The sequence below is a fragment of the Mytilus trossulus genome, chromosome 1 (assembly GCF_036588685.1).
Source record: "Mytilus trossulus isolate FHL-02 chromosome 1, PNRI_Mtr1.1.1.hap1, whole genome shotgun sequence".
NCBI lineage: Eukaryota > Metazoa > Mollusca > Bivalvia > Mytilida > Mytilidae > Mytilus > Mytilus trossulus.
The window spans coordinates 66033252-66046665 of NC_086373.1; the positions used below are offsets into that span (position 1 = coordinate 66033252).

General features: G+C 30.9%; 1 protein-coding gene across 3 annotated transcripts in view; it reads right to left on the reverse strand.

Moving 5' to 3' along the window:
• The window catches only part of LOC134682382 (cilia- and flagella-associated protein 54-like), a 67250-nt gene that overhangs the window by 51126 nt on the left and 2710 nt on the right, over positions 1–13414 (reverse strand). For all 3 annotated transcript variants that reach the window (XM_063541764.1, XM_063541763.1, XM_063541765.1), the window contains exons 3-15: positions 13108–13251; positions 11064–11235; positions 10584–10642; positions 9966–10109; positions 9469–9582; positions 8567–9091; positions 7476–8052; positions 6971–7206; positions 6350–6436; positions 4687–5022; positions 4159–4320; positions 3258–3437; positions 2485–2577 (exon numbers count right to left, since the gene is read on the reverse strand). In XM_063541764.1, coding sequence (XP_063397834.1) covers positions 2485–2577; positions 3258–3437; positions 4159–4320; positions 4687–5022; positions 6350–6436; positions 6971–7206; positions 7476–8052; positions 8567–9091; positions 9469–9582; positions 9966–10109; positions 10584–10642; positions 11064–11235; positions 13108–13251 — 2829 coding nt within the window. The remainder of the gene's footprint in view (positions 1–2484; positions 2578–3257; positions 3438–4158; positions 4321–4686; positions 5023–6349; positions 6437–6970; positions 7207–7475; positions 8053–8566; positions 9092–9468; positions 9583–9965; positions 10110–10583; positions 10643–11063; positions 11236–13107; positions 13252–13414) is intronic.

Genomic DNA, 13414 nt, shown 5'->3' on the forward strand with positions numbered 1-13414 from the left:
AATAAAAACTTAAAATGATAATGTTTAAATAAAGGTCTTCATAAATGTATTCTTCATAACTGAAGAACCATGAAAAACATGCAGATTCTTTGAAACATAAATGCATGCAGTACTTAAAACTAGAGGCTCTAAAGAGCCTGTGTCGCTCACCTTGGTCTATGTGCATATTAAACAAAGGACACAAATGGATTCATGACAAAATTGTCTTTTGGTGATGGTGATGTGTTTGAAGTTCTTACTTTACTGAACGATTTTGCTTCTTACAATTATATCTATCATGAACTTTGCCCATTAGTAACAGAGAACTATATTTGGTAAAAATTTACATAAATTTACCAAATTAATGAAAATTGTTAAAAATTGACTATAAAGGGCAATAACTCCTTAATGGGTCAATTGACCATTTAGGTCATGTTGACTTATTTGTAGATCTTACTTTGCTGAACATTATTGCTGTTTACAGTTTATCACTATCTTTAATAGTATTCAAGATAACCAAAAACGGCAAAATTTCTTTAAAAATTACCAATTGGAGGGCAGCAACCCAACAACCAGTTGTCCAATTCATCTGAAAAATTCAGGGCAGATAGATATTGACTTGATTAACAATTTAACTTCTTGTCAGATTTGCTCTAGATGCTTTGGTTTCATAGTTATAAGCAAACTAGAGGCTCCAAAGAGCCTGTGTCGCTCACCTTGGTCTATGTGAATTATAAACAAAGGAAGCAGATGGATTCATGACAAAATTGTGTTTTGGTGATGGTGATGTGTTTGTAAATCTTACTTTACTAGTCTTGCTGCTTACATTTATCTCTATCTATAATGAACTTGGCCCAGTAGTTTCAGTGGAAAATGTTAATAAAAAATTTACAAATTTTATGAAAATTGTTAAAAATTGACTATAAAGGACAATAACTCCTTAGGGGGTCAATTGACCATTTCGGTCATGTTGACTTATTTGTAAATCTTACTTTGCTGAACATAATTGCTGTTTACAGTTTATCTCTATCTATAATAAAATTTAAGATAATAACCAAAAACAGCAAAATTTCCTTAAAATTACCGATTCAGGGGCAGCAACCCAACAATGGGTTGTCAGATTCATCTGAAAATTATAGGGCAGATAGATCTTGATCTGTTAATAATTATACCCCGTGTTGGATTTGCTCTAAATGCTTTGGTTTTTGAGTTATAAGCCAAAAACTGCATTTTACCCCTATGTTCTATTTTTAGCTGTGGCGGCCATCTTGATTTGATAGTCTGGTCACCGGACACATTTTTTAAACTAGATACCCCAAAGATGATTATTGCCAAGTCTGGATTAATTTGGCCTAGTAGTTTCAGAGGAGAAGATTTTTGTAAAAGATAACTAAGATTTACGAAAAATGGTTAAAAATTGACTATAAAGGGCAATAACTCCTAAACGGGTCAACTGACCATTTCGGTCATGTTGACTTATTTGTAAATCCTACTTTGCTAAAAATTATTGCTGTTTACAGTTTATCTCTATCTATAATAATATTCAAGATAATAACCAAAAACTGCAAAATTTCCACAAAATTACCAATTCAGGGGCAGCAACCCAACAACGGGTTGACCGATTCATCTGAAAATTTCAGGGCAGATAGATCTTGACCTGATAAACATTTTTACCCCTGTCTGATTTGCTCTAAATGCTTTGGTTTTTGAGTTATAAGCCAAAAACTGCATTTTACCCCTATGTTCTATTTTTAGCCGTGGCGGCCATCTTGGTTGGTTGACCGGGTCAAGCCACACATTTTTTAAACTAGATACCCGAAGGATGATTGTGGCCAAGTTTCGTTAAATTTGGCCCAGTAGTTTCAGAGGAGAAGATTTTTGTAAAAGTTAACGATGACGGACGACGCCAAGTGATGAGAAAAGCTCACTTGGCCCTTCGGGCCAGGTGAGCTAAAAAATCAGAAAATTCAACTTTTTATTATAAAATCAGTGCTTATTTTGAACAGATTGAATATATATTATTGACATTGAATAAATACTGTATCACACGCAGTTTATGTGAGTTTATACATGTATTTCAATCAACAAAGAAGATATTTTTTTGGTCAGGCAAATTAATCAATGAGTGATAGATTTCTCCTAGAAGAAATTTAAATGTCCAAGTGAATAAACTACAAATAGAACAATAGCTATTGTATTGATTCAATGGGACAGGTATTAAACTTGCAAAAGTTTAAATACCTTGGTAAAGAGCAGACGACTCTGTGGAAAACTTTCATTTGGTTCGCTATAAGTGTGTCTTCTAAAATAGTCAAAAGAACACGGCAAAATACTGATTAGTCTGTGTGTAATTATTCACAACTTGGTTAGACTCCAAAAACTATGAAATTTATCAAGCTCATTACCAAAATAAGAGAATTAACAAAATCCTGATTTTAAAGTACAAAAGAAAAATTTAAATATCTATCTCTATTTCATTTTTCAATTTTTTCTTTTTAGACTTACAGATTCTCCAGTTCCTGGCAAGAAATAATCATTGAGCCTCACTTTCACATTACTTCCAGATGATGACCTTGCAAACAACTTGTACCATGAAACCTGAATTAAACAATATAACATATTTCAAAATTAAGTATCATGAAAATTAAAACATATAATCACAAAATAAGAGCAAATATTAAATTTTTACACTATTGTTAAACTTTCTGAACATCTTCTATCGGTAAAGCCTCGTAACAAATTTTTGTTTTCTGGTTTATTGTTTTAAGCATAAAACAGGCTGTTTCACTTTTTGTCATGCAGGGCCTTTCATAAAATACTATTCCGTATGGATTTGTCTCATTTTAAAGGCAATTTCATAATCAGTGAAACCTTTCAAATAAAACTGTTAAATTGGACACAGGAAATACTTACTTTTGGTTTGTGTGTATTGTTTGTTAGATTCAGATAAATTGATTGTTGTGTTTAAACTTTCAGTACAAATATTTCATGAATATTCTCAACAAAGGTAAAATTCAGAATAAACTGAACATTTTTTTTATATAAATAAGGCAGTTAGTTTTCTCGTTTGAATTGTTTTACATTGTCTTATCTTGGCATTTTATAGCTTACTATGCGGTATGGGCTTTGCTCATTGTTGAAGGCCGTACTGTGACCTATAGTTGTTAATGTTTGTGTCATTTTGGTCTTTTGTGGATAGTTGTCTCATTGGCAATCATACCACATCTTCTTTTTTATAGTGTCAAGAAAATAAGTTATAGGTGTAAAATTCAACATACCTGTTGTCCATCCTCAGATTTGAAAGGTGAAGGTTTAAATATCATCATGGTATCTGTTCTACACAGAAGTATAGGTGCTGTTGGTACTTTGGTAGGTTTAGGATCAGTAACTACAGCATTATTGACTGTGAATATCATTTTCTCCTCAGTCTGAGCTTTCTGTATACATGCTACGGCATCCTGTATAGTGAGATTGTAAAATCATTAAAAACAAAAACAAAATGTGTAATGATATTTATTATCTAAGCCATTAACACTATGTTTTGGTCAATTTTGAATTTAAGGTCAATGATTGATAAGAAAGACTTAACAAAAATATTGTTCTTCTTTACATTCTTACATCTTTGTGAATAAACTTTAAACATTTTCATCTTGAACTATTATATTTAATATACGGGGGAGGGGAAGGACCCTTATTGGTCATACTCCTTTTAGTATTGAAAGTTTAATATTTTTCATAATGGTCCACATATTCTATTTTTCTTCAAATTCATAACATGCATAAGGAACATGTTCTTTTAACATGGAAACATTAGGTATGACAACCCTTTCATTTTTCCTTTATTTAGACTGCCACAATAGCAAAATCTAAGAACAGAACAGACTTTTGATAAAGAAACAAAATTTAAATCAATCAAAACCTATAAACCAACCAAATCACATTTTGTTTATCAGCTGGAAATAGGCAAAAAAGTTGGCAATTTTAAGAATCTCATTTCCAAACTTTCCAATTTTTCTACTTTCATAACTCATTTAAAGTCAAGATGTTTTGTTTCAACTGTAAGCAGTTTTAAAGAAAAAATTAGCAATACAAGCAAACACATAATCATAGCTTCCTACCACTATTTTCTTCTGCATGGAAGATAAATATAAAAGTTAATTGATCTTGTATATATTTTACCTCTAGAAGTTTTTTCTGTTCTTTTGTATATCCTACACCATCACTCAGTAACAGTGACCTCTGCATCAGCAGGAGAGATTTAGATAACTGGTTTCTATTACATCTGGTTAACAGTTCTTCATAGTTCTCTACATAACTACTCATCATTTCTCCACCCTCTCCCTAAAATAAAAACATTTCTCCATTGGATATTTTTTTTATTAGTAAAGTTTCATTTGACTTTTACTTCTTTGAGAATGTACAAATCTGAAGCAAGTCCAGTAAAAATGCAATACCAAAAATCTTAAATTGTTGTATGGTACAATTTTCAATCTATTTTTAAAAAAAATCATAAAAAATTTAAGCAAGCTGCCTTCAAATAATAAAACGAGTCATTAACATACATGAAATTATAGGTTTACCTGTTGTAGCAAAATTTGCAATATTCTAGGTCTGTTTGATTTGTCTTCTCTTTTCTCCTACCCAATAAATAATTACCCTCTTTTCCACATCATCAGATATAATTGGTTTCTACAAATATTGACTTACATATTCCATTTTGGAACAGGTTCTCCTTTTAAATGGCTGATTACTCTTAGGTGCTGGTTCAGGGGCCAGACTGGTCAGTTTAATGCTGACCCTATGATACATCAAGATGAGTTCCAAATGGAGATCTTTAATTGTATTCCATACTGCCATGGCAGAGCCTCTCATACTCTCTGGTATCAAGTCCATTTTGCTGGCTTGAGCATCCTCGTCTTTTGCTTCGGTCATTGTGGTTGGTTCCCTTGTTCTTGGTCCTGGCGCTTCCTCTTCTTTCGTATCTGTTATTTTTGTATTCTCTCTTGTCTGAGGGTCTGGTGTGAAAACATCTTCATTCAAATCCTTAAAACAAAAACATTTGTTTTTCTTTGACATGCATTTTTATTACAGTGACTTCAAGCCCCAAAATTCCTAAGTGTTTTGAATATGCATGAAATATTTGCCACTGAATTTTCAACAGAGCACAATCAAGCCAATAAACAAAACTCATCCGATAAGCCAGGTATTTTTTATTTAATTTTGAATCAAAGTTTAAGAAGGTCCATACCTTAATACTAAGGTCAACTAATTTGAGACAATAAATACCCTTTTGTTATAAAAGTTTTTGTTTGTCTAAAAAAAAAAAGATATAAATCACAGCCCTACCACCTAAAAAGATATTTTCTCATAATTTTATCATTAAGTATAAGAATATAGAGGTTTTGAATCCAAATATCTTTAGATGAAAGATTCTTAAACTGGAGCTATTTTGGCATAAAATGCAAGAAATATAAAACTAAAACTAAAAGGAAAAACAAAAACAAAAATCAAAAATTCTATAAATACTGATGAGACATGGCAAGTGAATGTTTGAATGCTTTTATGATAGATTTATAATACTTTTTTTTCTAAACATTTTAAGGAGTCAAAATATTTCAATATTTTATTAAAATTGAGCCTGAAAAGTCACACAAGTTTTCATAAGTGAAAACTGAAAATGTTGTCTGCTTCAAATGTTTAAATCTGGTTTTAAATTCTGTCTCTTAAGTTTTACGTCCACACATAAGAAGTTAATCTTTGACATAATATGGTGCATGAATTGAACAAGACTTTGTTATAACAGTAACAGAACTTAATCACATTCAAGTTCTGTCTAATTTGTTATAAACATTATACCACCACATATTAAGAACGAACCAACACAAAACAGGTATAACTTCATTGTACCTTTGTTAGAACATATATGGTTAAAAATAACAAAATAAAGTTAAAAACAAATTTCCAAACATGTAAACGTTTTCAATAACATCTTGTTATTACACATGTTAAGCAATTCAAAAATATTTGTTTAGCTTCACTCTTACTAATTAAATTTTCAAAACATAAAATATCTATACTTATTTTTTCATCCAAAAAAGAGGTTAAGAATTGAAAGGTTTTCAATTAGTATTTTCCACCATCAGATATTTGAAGCAATTTCAAAATTTTGTTGTAATTTTCTCAAATAAAATTTACTTCCTGTGGAAAGTGTTCATAAACTAGAAATTTCGTTTCTTTGGCCTCTGATGTAAAATGTGTAATAATCACTGGAGTTAAACCCATAAGTTGGAAGAAGGCAGTTAATTCTCCAGAATAAAGACCTGTTAGAGGATTTGTCTATTCTGTTAAGGGGAAGTCACTCCATACTCACTAGAGAACTGGCATTACTGCCAGCTATACTTTGTATTTCTATATCGTCCCTAATCATAGTGGGACATTTTTCCATTTCAGTGTCAAGCTATTAATAATATCATATACATATTTTGAACTGTATCAGAAAAGTTACAAATAATCAGTTTAATATCTTATGATTATATTCACAAATAGCAGTGTTGTATTTTCCTTAGGGTACAATTTTTCCAATACATTTTTGAATTGAATTTAATACTGTTACTTTTATAGAAAGTAATGCATGCATTTATTCATGTGAATTTTGATTAACATGAATAATAGACAAGTTAACCAGATTAATTACTATGCATTCTGAAAATCCTGCATTCCTATATTAAAGAATTCCAAATTTTCAAAACACAGGTTGTAACTATTGCAAAACCTTCCCCATTAACCATGATGCCATTTTCTCTGCAAACAAAAATTGTCTTAATTGATGTCAATCAACAGTTTTTATGCAGAATTGGAGCCTGGGCATCATTTAAGAGCGGAGGTGCAAACAACACATAGACCTCTATGATAAACTATAGAATCTTGTGTTGCTTCTTTCACATAGCTTTTCATAAAATTAGTGATTTAATATCAAAAGCATAAAAAATACCTTAGCCCATGACACATCAGCTATGCTTGTGCCATCTTGCTTAGCACTAGCTTTTCTGGCATATGCAACATTCTGTAATCCTAACTCTAGTATGTCGCGAGCCTGGAGGAGCTGGTTACGTGGATTCATGTTGATCATTGACATAGATAACATGGATGTTCGACTGACCAAAAGCTGACTGCCATCTGTAGGCTGGGTGTCAGAAAATGATGACTCCTTAATTCCACCAGGATCACCTGAAAAAAAACATATCTAACCTTTAGGATGAGATTAATAATGGTTGACTTAACAATGCTTAATATGAAATTCATATTTACAACATAAAAATTCATGTGCTTACCCATTCTTCTTCTAGATTGTTGAATCTATTTAGATTAAGCAAAACTGTAAAACATGTTGCAGTTAAATAGCCTTTTACTATAAATTCAGATATTTTTGTGTGCATTTATCATTGTCAAAAATTATGTTTAAAAAGGAACTTTCAATTCACTTAAATAAAACAAACCTTCATCAATATTAGCACTACTCTCTAGTACCAGAGCCAATCTAAGAACAACCTCAGCAGTAAGTGCAGGGTCCACACTACTAATACCACACCAACACAAAGCCTTGTGTACAACATCCAGTAGAAACACCCATTTACTAGGGTTTTCCATTTTAGTCAGGTACTTAGGGTTGTCACTAGAACCTGTCTGGTGTTTCTGGAATACATTCTTTGTCTTATTCCAGAGAATCAGGGCAGCATCTACGATAATGTCTACTTCAATTCCAGAAGGCTGAAAAGGTCCATTGATCACAGACAGAAGACACTCGGCTGCAAGTATCATTTCATCATTGACATTCATTGACCTTGAAGATGGTACTTGCTGTGTAATCCCTGTGCCAGTTCCACCAAATGCACTTTCATGATCTTTAAATGAGTGACTGGTGTCCTTGGTTTCTCTATCTTTGCTTGTATCTTTATCATCTTCAACAATTGATGTTACTGTTCGCTTGTGACGTCTACTTGGGTTTAATTTCTCAAATGCTAGGAGCAGTTCTAAAGCTTTTTCATCCCAGGAATATTTTTCCTCACCTATTAGCTGTTGGAAATATTATGAGATAATTAGCTTTGAAGAGAAATGCACTGATTTACTTACATGACTTAGCATATTGTGTTTATGATTTTTGAAACTAATGCTTTGGATTCACCATAATTAGTGTGGACTAACAAATTTGCAATTTTCAGTAAACTTGTGGAAAATTGCTTGAAGTCATTTATTAAAAGATTTTGCTTTGAATGCCACACAAAAGTATGTGAGAGTTTCAAATAATAGATTCCAACTGTGTATTTTTGAAAATTTTACTCTGGATTCATTTTTCATGGTTATGGTTATCAATTTTTGAGATTTCGTTGGTAAAGGTTTACTATGAATTTAAAAGTTCAACGAAATATAATTGTTTTTAAAAGTTTGTTAGCAAACTCAAGGAAAACCAAGAAATAAAAAATCCAAGTCAAATATGTGTTCATAAAAACCGTTACACATAAAAAAAAAATCGTCAGTGTATACAAGAATCTTAAACATGAAAATAATAAAAGTAATCTGGACATCTTACCCTTAGATATCCCAAGACACTTTCAATCAATGCATCAAATACATCCCACTGCTCGAAACAGAAGGCCATCTTGACAAGTTTTATAGCCCCATCAATAGTAGCTCCATCCTCTCCTTTAGTAGCCATTGCTATCAATGACCTATCTGACACTACTCCGGCTAACGCTGGGAGGTGATAGGGACTCTGTGGTTTTATTGAGGCTCCTCTCAATCCACCACCTCCTGCTAAGATCTCTTGTCCAGACATAAATAATTCAGCATATACATCAAGGATTTCTACTTCTCTATCAGCAGCTGGTGGGGATGTTAGTAAGATACGACGATTTGTATCATTCAGGGATTCTAGAATGCACAGAAACTGGGAAGCACTTCCTTCAAACATATCAGCTAATAATCTCTCAGTTGGTGTTCTAGGCCATGGCATGTTTTTTGCCTCTACCAAGTTAGCTCTGGTCTTTGGTCTCAACCATTCTTTTGGTTTTCTTCTTGTTTCATACACAGACCGTTTGAATACCATAACTGCCATCTGAATTTCAAAATTTTGGATTTTATTTTAATAACCAAAAATTCCTTATAAAACAAGATAGAAAATAATGTGCTTGGTCACTTACATGTGCATTTGCAGAGTGAAAGGGTTTTTAAGGGATTTTTTTTGGCTACACTTTCTGAGGTCTTGAAATAAAAGTGACTTTCTCTTAACTGCTGACATGTCTGTCTTATTCAATCACTTTTCTTTTTTGATGGTTTTAGCTTTTTAAATCATGGACAGCAGTCTGGGGTTCATATATACAATAGATTGACCAATTACCTTACACAATTTGTACATGTATACACTATGAAGCAAAGTTTTGCCTAAAACAATATCAAAGAAATTCTACTTTCCTAAAATAAATAATTACTCACCTTAACTGTGGCATGTCTGAAGGATTCTGCTGAATCAGCACTTTCAGATGCACTGCTTAAACTTTCTAATTTGTTCAATTCATTGATTTTGGCTAATCCTCTTCTTGCAAATGCCTAAAATGAAAGTGTATATGTTAATATCCTCATTAAAGTATTCTATTAGGTTCCTAAAGCCTAGAGTTAATACTCACCTGGCAGAAATATACCATTTAAAAACAACTATGATCTGTTTGAAATAATTTTAGTTAAATTCCTCAGAAACTATTAAATACATATATCATAAATTTCAAGTTTTTCAGAGATTTTTCCAGCTGAAAATTGTAAATCTCTGTTGGAACTTGGTACAAAGTATCTATTGAAAATGCATGTTAGAAGAAAAATCCAACTTTCAAACTCAGACTGAAGAGCTTAATACAAATTTCTACTAAGGCCTATGCAAAATAGTTAATCTACACTTATTTTAAGAAGAATTCAGTCAAGGGTTATAACTTAAATACCTCAGCATGATGTGATGCTTTACAATCAAAATAAGACTGGCAAACAGCTGTGTAAAGTGTTGATCTCCATGGTAAATATTTGACAGACAGCAGTGGGACAGACGTCTCCATACACATACATGCCCATAACAGGAATTCTAAAACCTGAAATTAATAAAACAACACTACATTTGTACTTTAAAACCATGCATGAATATTTGAGAAATGTAAATTTAAAGAACATATTTTTCATATAATGTCTTATACTCCATGGATCATCTTCAAAACGGTACCAGTATCTTTAAATAAACCCACAATAACATCTTTTTACAAGATATCTTGTGGCCTGGGCTGTTGCTCATTTCTGATAATAACGAAGCTCTAAATAATGCTATTTTGGGATTTTGAAGTTTGGCCGAAAAAAAGTAAGCTAAATTCCAGAATATAAGTACTGAACCGATTAATTTAATTACTGTCTTATGAACATCACTATTTGATTGATTTATACTTTTTTATTTTTAAAATCAATGGACTAAAAGACTTTTTTTTATTGAATTGTTGAAAATCAGATTCACCTATGTGAATACACAATAGTTAATTCAATGCCATGCACTGTATCTTTGCTAGTTTTATACTTACCCTAGCTGAATGACCAAGGGACATCAGATGTCTAGATATACTGTAAATATGGATGGTACCTAAAGAATACAAAGTGTTAGAAAATGAAAACAAAATAACTCCTCAGTTACTTTTTATTAATGGATTGATATTAAAAAGAACAATATTCAAGAATCCATCCAGGTGCTAACTTGCTCATGTTGGTCCAGTTGAAATAATTTGCTCTAACTTTTGAGTATTTCGTACATTGTTTTACAATTCTGACTTTTGTTAAGCTGGAAACACAATTATAATAATCTAACTATTTAAATTGTTTGGTGTTTACGGAAAACAGAGTAATAGATTTTACATAAAAAATCTTTATTATTGAAATTCAAACAAGAAGTCGGGGAAAAAAGGGGTTAGAATATGGCAAATGTTGGGGTTTTTTTTAACCCTTAGTAATAACGAGTATTCTATAATAAAGAAAAAGCTGAACATTATCATTACAACATCACTTACCATTGTAAACAAGCCAACATAAAGATTCCTTTGGCAATACAACCTGCATCACAAGTCTAAGAAAAGACAGTATATGTACACATTTGTCTGTTGACTGTGTATTTTGAAGTTTGGGATCAACCATACGAACTGTTTGGTACATGCTGATACTTTTCCCCATTAATGCTCGAAACTGAAAAAGTAAAAGTAGAAATTTAAAAATAGTAAATTCTCTTGAAACAAACAAATCAGATTATCAATTTATGATAAATCAACCTTTCTAAGTTAAAAATCAATTAAAATTTATGCCTTTAGAATGAAAAATTTTAACCAAAATTTGTCAGTACTAAACTCTTTGATTGGAACATATTCAAATGAATTATTTTAAGTCCTCTGACAGTTATGGAATAAACATGTCTGATCTAATAACAGTATTTAAAACTTTTCAATTCAAAAAGGGGTTTGTTTCAGACATATTTACCTACAAATAAAATAATGCAATGTCTTTCCACATGTAAATGTTTAAAATTTCTTCTAAAAACATTTTCAACTTAAAATCAATGCTGTGTAAAACAAATATCCCTTTTTTAAGACAACAATTGAGAAATGGAATAAAATCCTGAGATTTTGCTGTAACCATTAGTTGGTAATTAAAGAAAACACTGATTTTTGCTTGTCTTAAGCTTCATGCAGATTTTTTGTTAATATATAAATAAACTAATTAGAAAATATCAGGCCTAAATTTCTTTTCATGTTTATATGTCTTTTTTATTTTGCAGGATTATTTGTCTTGGAGTATGGAATGACAGTCTGCCAAAATGTACATGCATGAGTAAAGGTTTTTATTTTTCACTTGTTACTGCATAATTATGTAGTTAGTTGATTGATAATACAATTTGAACACACAAATAAACATGCATTTGAAATCTACCTACAATTATAGTAACACAATTTAAACATGCATGTTATTTTATTAATTCATTTCATGTTATTTATATCTTCTTTTTTAAATGACATTTGAAATATGAATACAATCTGTGGCAATCTTTTTCAAAAATATTTTTATTAAACATTAAATATGCACAACAAACATGTATCATGCAGATTAAAAGTTTCTGGTGAAAATGAGTTGTCTCCCATTTTGACTAGATTGAAGAAAAAAAACATAATTTAATTATCAGCAAGTTGAATATTTATCAAATAACTTTATGTTGAATATAAAATTTACTTTAAACTTAATTTGTGTGAGTATCGTGTATAGCATGCATCTTAAGATGACAGTTATCAAAAATTTAAACATTTATAAGAGGAGACAACTCTGTTTTACACCTGTTTAAAGATAAGTTTACTTTGAATTGTTTAACATACAGTATCAAAGCTTTACGTTAAAATTATACATAAATTTACCTGCTTAACAAAAAATTCCCTTTTCTGTAGAAAAGTTAAAATTACTGCTACACATTCAGATTCAAATTGTAAAAATATTTCTATATGATAATTTTTTTTTTTATAGTCGTAGAAAATTAATTAATTGATGTTTGTGGTAGATCAATCTCTAATTTTCTCTGTTGTTTTTTGTTGACTGTTCTTTAGTCATGTTGTTTTCTATCTTTCTTAGATTTATCTTTGTTTACTCCCCTTTTTTTTAATATTTATGGTTGGAACCCTTCAAAATGAGTTAATTCTATTTTAATTCAGATCAATTTACATCTACGGTAATGAACTATTACTTAAAGTTCCAACTCCTGTACCAATGGTAGAAAATAATAGTTCCTTATGATGATATATCTCTTTCAGTCTGCATGTTTGTCCAAATGTTATACAGTTTATCCAAATTATTTGCACTATCAATAACTACCATAGTATTTTATCAAACATATATCTAGTTGTCTCTCAGAAAACAATTAATTATCTACTAAAATTTCAAAAATAACAAACAACAAACCTATTTCTTGTTTACATAATATAATTTGCTTGCAATAGGAGCTTGATTTTTGGTTTAATTGAGTATTGTACATTCTCTTTTCAGTATTAAAATGTTTTTTGGGGTTTTTTTCAGACTTACTGTCAATCCAGCATTCTCACTATCAAAACCTTCTGGAAAAAATGTCATTCTAAATATATCAACATCAGTAATCTCTTCCACATTGATGTTACCAAAATGTAAAAGATATCTGTCATAACACTGCCATAATGCTAAACTGTATTCCTAAAATATAAAATTCATAAATATAATAAATTGTTAATAGCAGGTTTCTCACTAAGACGTGTACACAAGTCCTGTACTCTGGGTTGTAAATCTTGAATCAGTACTCAGAAAACAAAATTTGTGCTTGAAACACCAAATACAATAAGATCTTTTGAAGAACTGT